Source organism: Calidris pugnax, unplaced genomic scaffold, assembly GCF_001431845.1.
Source record: "Calidris pugnax isolate Ruff unplaced genomic scaffold, ASM143184v1 scaffold188, whole genome shotgun sequence".
Lineage (NCBI taxonomy): Eukaryota > Metazoa > Chordata > Aves > Charadriiformes > Scolopacidae > Calidris > Calidris pugnax.
In genome coordinates this window covers 13,276,643-13,285,781 of record NW_015091257.1, presented here as the reverse complement: position 1 = coordinate 13,285,781, position 9,139 = coordinate 13,276,643, and the positions used below count along the sequence as shown (strand labels likewise).

At 46.2% G+C, this 9,139-nt stretch overlaps 1 protein-coding gene across 1 annotated transcript in view; it reads right to left on the bottom strand.

Moving 5' to 3' along the window:
• Positions 1-8,244, bottom strand: part of REPS2 (RALBP1 associated Eps domain containing 2) — a 118,286-nt gene extending 110,042 nt beyond the window's left edge. The window contains exons 1-2 of the mRNA XM_014960182.1: positions 8,109-8,244; positions 51-373 (exon numbers count right to left, since the gene is read on the bottom strand). Coding sequence (XP_014815668.1) covers positions 51-373; positions 8,109-8,244 — 459 coding nt within the window. The remainder of the gene's footprint in view (positions 1-50; positions 374-8,108) is intronic.
• Positions 8,245-9,139: the final 895 nt, after the last annotated feature.

The window sequence follows — 9,139 nt, the reverse complement described above, 5'->3', positions numbered from 1 at the left end:
CCATCCCCGCAACTTCGTGACGAGCCGCCCCCCCCCCTCCGACGACCCACCTGGTGCAGCGTGTCCGGGGGCAGCTGTGAGGCCCGGAACAGCTCGCCCACGCTGCTGCCCCCGGCGGCCGCCTCGGGGGGCGGGCAGCACCGCGAGAAGAGCTCGGAGTAACGCTGCTGCTCGGTCTCGCTCAGCGGCAGCAGCAGACCCCCGGTACCGGCGGCGGTCCGCCCGGTGCGGCCGCCGGCTCCGCAGTGACCCGGCCGCCCGCCCGCTGCCGCCTGCCCCGCCGCTCCGCTCCGCCCCGCAACCGGCGGGGGTCCCCTCACGGCTCCCCCACGCCCGCCCCGGCCCTCTCCCCACCGCCCACGGCGGCTTTTTGCTTGTTCAGGGAGTGCAGTGACAGGGCAAGGGGTAACGGGTTTAAATTGGAAGAGGGGAGATTTAGGTTAGACACAAAAAGAAATTCTTTCCTGTGAGGGTGGTGAGGCACTGGAACAGGTTGCCCAGAGAAGCTGTGGATGCCCCATCCCTGGAAGTGTTCAAGGCCAGGCTGGATGGGGCTTTGGGCAACCTGCTCTAGTGGGAGGTGTCCCTGCCCATGGCAGGGGGGTTGGAACTCGATGATCTTTGAGGTCCCTTCCAACTCTAACCGTTCTGTGACCTGTGATTTTCGTTTTCTATTTTTCTTTTCCCGAGTTGGTTTGGGTTTAATCACGGAATCACGGAATTGTCAGAGTTGGAAGGCACCTCTAGAGATCATCTGGTCCAACTCCCCTGCTAAAGCAGGATTGCCCAGAGCACGTTACTCCGGACTTCACCCAGGCAGGTCTTGTAAGTCTCCACGGAAGGGGACTCCACGACCTCCCTGGGCAGCCTGTTCCAGGGCTCCGTCACCCTCACCCTAAAAAAGTTTTTTCTCATATTTGAATGGAACTTCCTATGTTCCAGCTTGAAAACCACTTGGTTTAAGTGGTATTACTAGCCACCTGCCCCCGTTGCCAGCCCTGGGATGCCCACGGGTGGGTGCGGAGGCGTCAAACCCCGGCAGGCGGCTGGAGGGCCCAGTTGACCCCAGCCAACGCCGCACTCCCCCCCATTGCCCATCCTTGCCCTTTCCCTGCCAGCCCCCCAGGCTTCCCGCTCTGGAGGGCAGCAGTGCTCGGTTTTGTCCCCAGGTGTGATGGGACCCCGTCAGTAGTGACTCCAAAAGCAGCACCTGGCTGGTGGAAGTGCGGTGTGGGTGCTGCGGTGAGGAAAGGCAGTAATGTAATAGCCTGAAGTGAGGGATCAGCCATGACAGTTTAACAGAGAAGCATCTCACCACGTTAGAATCATAGAATGGTTTGGGTTGGAAGGGAACGTTAGAGGTTATCTGGTCCAGACACCCTGGGACATCTTCAACTAGATCAGGTTGCTCAGAGGCTGTCCCATCCTGACGAATGTTTCCAGGGATGGGGCATCTACCACCTCTCTGGGCAACCTGGGCCAGTGTTTCACCACCCTCAGTGTAAAAAATTTCTTCATTCTATCTAGTCTGAATCTACTGTCTTTTAGTTTAAAACCATTACCCCTTGTCCTGTGTCAACAAGCCCTGCTGAAAAGTTTGTCCCCACCTTTCTTATAAGCCCCCTTTAAGTACTAGAAGGAGCTATAAGGTCTCCCTGGAACCTTCTCTTCTCCAGGCTGAACAACCCCAACTCTCTCAGCCTGTCCTCGCAGAAGAGGTTCTTCAGCCCTTTTTGTGGCCCTCCTCTGGACCTGCTGCAACAGGTTCTCCTTTAACATGAAGGGCAAAGAGCTCCTTGTTTATGGAGACGAGTTTCCTCTTTATTACTCCTCTGCCAGCAGCAACACTGCAAATGTTCCGCTTACAGGTCAAGCACCACCTTAAAAGTCAGGCAGGTCCCAAACCAAGGTGGGAGGGCTGGGTGCATCCCAGCAAAGAGGACTATTGTGGGTATCAAGGAACTTTTTGGAGCCCTTCCTCCCAGCCCTTCTTTGGGGCATTTCAAGGAATATGCATGGAGATTATCCTTGCGAATGCTGATGACCCACAGCAGAGCCAACAGCCCTCTTCACAGCAGCTTTGGTGCTGACATACAGCCTGGCCCAGGAGAAACCAGATTACCTGCTGTTTGCCTGCAGTCCTGTACTGTTAGGAACATCTGGCTAATGGTGTTAGCCACGTTCCTAAGCACAAAATATTTAGGAAGTCCATGTGGTTTAATTTTTAGACTCTTGTTTAGTATTAATTCTGGCAAAATATAAAATGTAATTGTAGTAATTTTACATTATTTTTTTACTAGAATATATTAGGTTAGGGTTTCTTCAGTTAAAATTGCTATCAGTTGAATTTACGGTCTATAAAGCAAGAAAAGAAATTACTGGTTCATCACCTCTGTCCTTGTTAATCAAGACCTGTTATCTTTTTTAAAAATCTTTTTAAAACTACTTTATCCTCTCCACACCATGCATCTGTGCCTCCTTCTCAACTGCACAAAACATGCTAACGTTTAATTCCACTAATCTGAAATGAAGATGTGTGCCTGTCTTCTCAACGTATGGAACACTGAATAGGTTGAAAGTCACAGTTATTGGTGGGTGAACAACTGATGATAGTGTTTAAGGATGGAGTATTATGCAGAAATCTTTCTCCCTTTATGGACAGTGGATTGTTAAGGTATTATTTTCTCATTTTGAAATGTATTGTTTCAAAGGAGAGCAAGTATATTTCAGAAACTGAATCTTGTAGCCTGACTTAAAGGGGCAAAGACCTGCAGTAGCTCAGAAAAATTCTGAGTCCTCTTGAGAAGGCTCTGCACAGCAGAGAGTGAACAACACCTCAGCTGCTCTGTTCTTCACCTGGAGAGTCCTAAGATGTCACTGGACCTTTTATGTATCTTCAGTAAGGTACGAGATACTAGTCAGAGGACACAGTAACACCAACGTGGAGATGATGTAGGGCTTTACCTAACTGTTGCCATATTTAACTATACGACAATCATGAAAACAGAATAAAATCTTGAAACTACCTTACAAAAGAACACCTGTCTTACAGCTGAACTTGAACAAGAAAGATGTTATGCTGACAAGAAAAGGAAATTGCTGTCAAAAATCTGTGCTAATTGTGCATTTTCAGATGTCTGAAGGAAAATGTTGATAACTGACCAGCTCAGTACTTGTGACGCTAATGTCTCATCAACAACAACAAACAATCCCTTCTCCAACACTCCAGCAGACACCGTTTGACCTTTGTTGACGTGTCAGCCTGTTTTTCTAAGTTTTTCTAAAGTGGATGATGGCAGGAAGATACTGGAAACACCCACTGTCCCAGAACACAATAGTCTATTTTACCAGCCACATCTCTTACTGCAAACAAACACAGCCCCCCCCCCCCCCCATTGGACAATTTCCTCTTCTTTCTTGACCTGTAAAACTTGCATTCCTCTCTCCATATGACCCACTTCATCAGAAAAGACAGAATGACCATGTTCAAAACCGTTCTGTTTTGATATTGTAATCTCCAATGTGTCATCTCCAAGACACTAGCAACCCCCCCAAGCTGAGGAAGGAGGCAGGGAAATCCATGCCTCTCATTTCTGCAAAATAAATGTGATATTATAGGTGCAATAGGTGTGACCTGAACACCCCACGGGCACGAGCACACCTTTGGGGAATACGGGGAGTGCTCAGGCATCCTTCAGCACCTGGCAGTGCCAACCACACCAACGTACTCTGCTGAACCCAACACTTGCAGGAAGCTTTAACCCACCCTGGGTTCCTGAGCCACTTTCTATACAATGTAGTGTGCCTTCTGCAAGGGCATCGATGGCCCTTGCGTGCTTTAAAGTTCTCATGAGGGTACGTTAGTTCAGACAGGGAGGCACTTCATGATAACAAGAAGCCACACCAGCACGGTAGGAAGAGAGTTTCAAACTTCCTGTTTACAGGGAAGTTGAGATGTCATTACAGGTTACAAAGCTCCCCTATAACTAAGAAATGCTACGTTATCAGTAAAACAAAACAATTCAAGTGTTTATTGTTTGCTGGAAATAAATAATGTCAGTAATGTAAACTGGATTGAAACCTGACCTATCAAAGTATAGTTTAGATCTGTGTGTGGTCCTCCTTTCCCCCTTCCCTCCCCACCCAAATAATAACGCAGTGACTTACTCCAAACGCAGCCAGCAGCAGTCCTGCCAACAGTTGTGTGATCACGTGTGGGAGAGAGACTCAAGTTGTAGTAAAAAAAAAAAAAAACAAACTAATAAATACTACTTCCAAAGACATGCCAGTAGGAATAGTAGCAATACGTATGATCCCAGAATTTTAGTATTTAGGGGATTCTGCAAATTATTTTTATTTGAGCAGGACAGCCAAGGACCAGTTACTCCAATTTGTATGTTACTTCACACAGCCAAGGACCAGTTACTCCAATTTGTATCCAATTATCTCAGGGTTTAGAGCGTGTCAAACTTGCCCTGGCCCAAAAGGCACGAGACCTGGCTTGGCAGCTGCTTCCCGTTGACAGTGAAAACATCCCACACGTCACCCTGTGAAGCTGTGGTAACACAGGCAAACAGTTGGCTGGAAAACCATAATTTAGCTTTTCCCAAATCAGTTCAAGTGAATCTCCCCCATCTTTCCTAGTAACAACTCATTTACTCTTTTTGCAAAATGAAAGAAAACTTTGATGACAAGCAACTGGTGGGGCACTCATGGCACTGGTGCCATGGCACCAGGCATATCATTGGAATATAACTGACAACCTTGTAGTTTCATGTATTGATTCAGCGTGCAAATACTCGTATTATTCTTCGCACCGTTGCTTGCATGAAGAGGCTCCATCTCTAAAAAAAAATGAGATAAACTGTTAGTGGATGGTAAAATTTGATTTCCTGTTTTCCAGCTTGTTAATACCTCTGATGCATGAAAAACACCTAAGAAATAGTAACTGTTTCCTTGTTCTGACCTATTAGTTGTTTTCAGAAATTAGATGGCATCATAGGTGAAAACTGCCTTCTCGGAGCAGATTGTGGAAGATGCAGTTCCTGTCATTTTTTTCTGTAAGCAACTGAGTACATAATAGAAAATAACAGTGTCATAAAATATTTGACAAATCTCCACATATTTATTATTTGTGTGGGAAGGAGGACCACACACAGATCTAAAACAATTTCATAAGTCAAATTTCAATCCAGTTTACATAACTGACATTATTTTTCTGGCAGACAATAAATACTTGAATTGTTTTGATTTACTGGTATGTACAGTTTCTTAGTTATAGGAAAGTTTTGTAACTCATAATGATATGACAGCTAGTTGTGTTTTGAACAGTCTTTTTACTAAGTCCTTTTACAAAGGTAGTGTAGTGTGAGCTTTAGTGGCATGAGGCTAAGGCCATGCACACAGCTTTTTAAGAGCTAAGGCCAAAATAGTATACTGCTTTTTAGGTGACTTTCCAGGAAAGTACAGAGTAATTTCCATTAACTTCCATCAAAGCCCCTGGCAGTTTACTTCTTTTAAAATAATGGCTTCATATGAAATTGAAAAAAAAAATATTATTTTAGGTGCACATTTGTTATTTTTTTAGTTTCAGTTTTGAAAGATTATCCACTTACTTTTATATTCTGTATATGCTAAGGTTTACTCAACAAACCAAGCATTAGAAAAAGTGGTTCCTCTATCACTTGTGCTTTAACTTAGGAATTTCACAAAGGCTTCAGCAACTAGCCAAACACCTGGTTTCAACCAGAATAGACCCAACCTTACCCTATCGCAGGGCAATGGTTCCTAAAGGTCATCCTGTCAGCATACCTGAAAGCCTGAACAAAGAAATGCTGCCAGGGGGTGATCTCTATGATCCTGGAAGTCACATGCAGAAAAACAAAAAAAAATTTAACTAACTAACTAACTAAATGAAATAAAAGAGGGGGCTGTGATTGCCTTCTCCCACCAACACAAGTTAAAAGATAGATCTTGCATTATACCCTAAAATTTAACTGTATTCTCATGGGCAAGGAGGGAAATGCCTGTTACGCAGAAGAGACTGTAAGAGGAGCAGAGATTATAGTTAAAGAAAATTTCTTAGTGCCCGGTGAGGTGGCTAATGTTCCATCGCTTGTTTCTTTTAACAAACTGTTACTGGTAACCACAGACTTAAGTGAAATATAATCACAGAAAGGCACAGAGACATTAATCATTACAATGAAGCCATTAATACAAAGCAAAATGCGTATTTTCCATTTGAAGAAATAGCAATTAAATAAAAAACACTGCACGTTCACTCTTCTGCGTGTCCTTCAGCTAATTTGCCTCTCAAAAATTTTGCCTTCAGACTTGGAAAACAATTCTAAGAAGTGTTCAGTTATGAGATAACCTACTGACCGAAAAAGGGCTTTCAAGCTGCTAACTGCAGTCTCATGCTTCGTATGCCGTTTTTACCTAAATAAATTCCTTTTAAGTCAAATGCTATTCCCTTATGCCATTTTCCTAGTTACATTTTAACACAAATGGTCCACCTTGTCCTCTAGTTAATTCATGAACTCAATATAAAACACAAACAAACCAGCTGCAGTAGGCTACGGCTTCTGCTGCTGGCACGGACAGTGGACGTGCAGCAAGAATAAATTGCATTTACGACTGATTTGCCCAGACCAAAGACAGCTACGACAACGTCATTGCAAATGCTGAAAGAAAGTATAATTGCGAGCATTTTCTGCAGGAATATAAAGCTTGTCACCTGTGTGTGACAAAGCTTTTTCCTTCAGCATCAGCGCGAGCAGGGCTGTACTCAGTTGCTGCACGGCCCGTGATGCAAAAGCCACCATAACTGAAACCCAGGGTTGCGATGTGATAGCAACCTCAGATCTCACAGGCAACAGCAGAGAAACACACAGCTGGATCCTATTCCCCAGCACCCAGAGCTGCCCTCTGCCTCATCTGCAGCAGCACGCCGTGGCCCCTCTGCCTCCTCGTAACCTCTCTCACAAGGTTGGGTTTGCCTGGAGCTGGGCAGCTGCTGGTGGTGGAGCAAGGGCTCCAGCAGCAGGGACAGGCTGGGTGGCACAGCTTGGAGATGTACCAGCCACAGCCCGGTTGCACAGCCACTACGCTATCATAGAATCATAGAACACCAGGTTGGGAGGGACCTCAAGGATCATCTGGTCCAACCTTTCTTGGCAAAAGCACCATCTAGACAAGATGGCCCAGCATCCTGTCCAGCTGAATCTTAAAAGTGCCCAATGTTGGGGAATCCACCACTTCTCTGGGGACATTGTTCCAATGGCTGATTGTTCTCATTGTGAAAAGGGGAACATCCGAAGGGGAGCATCTCTGTCATTCGTTTCAGTGGCCAGTCTGGCCCAAACCACGACAGTGTCCAATTGGAATCTCTCCAGGAGTAACTTGCACCTATTACCCCTTGTCTTTTCCATGTGACTCCTTGTAAAAAGGGAGTCTCTGTCTTCTTTGTAGCCACCCTTTAAATTCTGGAACATGGTGATAAGGTCTCCCCTAAGTCTTCTTTTCTCAAGGCTGAACTAACGCAGTTCTCTCAGCCTTTCCTCATATGGCAGGCTTCCCAGTCCTTTGATCATCTTGGTGGCCCTTCTCCAGCCTGTCCATATCTTTTTCATATAGCAAGGACCAAAACTGACCACAGCATTCCAGGTATGGCCCGACAAGTGCTGTCTAGAGTGGGGTAATGACTTCTTTATCTTTGCTGGTGATGCCCCTGTTGATGCAACCCAGCATCTGGTGCAGCAGCACCACTGTTCACTCCTATTGAGCTTGTTGTACACCAGGACCCCACATCCCTTTCCACAGGGCTGCCTCCCAGCTGGGTAGATCCCAGTCCATGCTGCACTCCTGGATTATGTTCCCCAGGTATAAGACCTTACACTTGTCCTTGTTGGACTTCATAAGGTTCTTAGTAGTGGTGATGCCCCTGTTGATGCAACCCAGCATCTGGTGCAGCAGCACCACTGTTCACTCCTATTGAGCTTGTTGTACACCAGGACCCCACATCCCTTTCCACAGGGCTGCCTCCCAGCTGGGTAGATCCCAGTCCATGCTGCACTCCTGGATTATGTTCCCCAGGTATAAGACCTTACACTTGTCCTTGTTGGACTTCATAAGGTTCTTAGTAGTCCACTCTTCCAGCCTGTCCAGGTCTTCCTGCAGGGTGGCTTTCCCTTCTGAAGTGCCTACCTCCCCACGCAGTTTGGTGTGAACTTTGTCCGGATACATTTGATCCCATCATCTAGATCAGTTATGAAGATGTTAAACAGTGTTGGGTCCAGTATTGATCACTGAGGGACCCCACTTGTGATAGGTTGCCAGTTTGAAAAGGAGCTATTTACTGTCTGAGAACCTCCTTTCCCTTCTCCCACGCCTCCAATCTCACAACAGGTACTTGGGATATTGCTTTCAAAGAAAAGAAACCTGAGAGACCCAGGTGGTGTTAGATTGGATCACAGCAGCACAGGAGAAGGTCTTCGTGTTTTCTGGCAAAGCCCTTCTAATAACAGCGATAGCCTCTGACCATCAGAGCTCCTGAACCTACAAACAGAAAACTGCACAGGAAAAATAACACAATCCACAGCTGGACTCTTAATTAAGTCACTGATAGCCCAAACATCATCACCAGCCTGTTCCTGGTCAGGGGAGGCAAACAGGGGAAGGTACCACAGAGGACATTTATTGCCCCTCTCTCATATAGAAGGCAGAGCTGCAGAGCTGAACACAAGAGAGCCCACAAGAATTAGAGAGCTTTAATAAAGACAGAGCACAAGAGGGCTTATGGTATGTCCCCAGGAACTTCTCTCCCCTTGGAGCCTCCTGCAACATAAGAGGAAGATACCCCTCCCAGACCCCTCTTCAAGCTTTGTTCCATCCTTGCAGGCTTCAGGAGAGAACAGGGCTGGCTGACCACCTCCTCACAGAGCACTGCCACCCTGCTTCCTCACCTGTTGGCCTTTGCTGGTGCCACAGCAGCTTCACTGAAGTTATTCTTCATTTACAGCAGCGTGAAAAAAGAACCGGTTTGTATTCTTTGCAATTCAATGTGCTTAAAGTCCTTTATAGATTTGCTGTTGAGGCATCTAAAGCCAGGGTTTAAAATCGGAATAGGATCAGGCCTAAA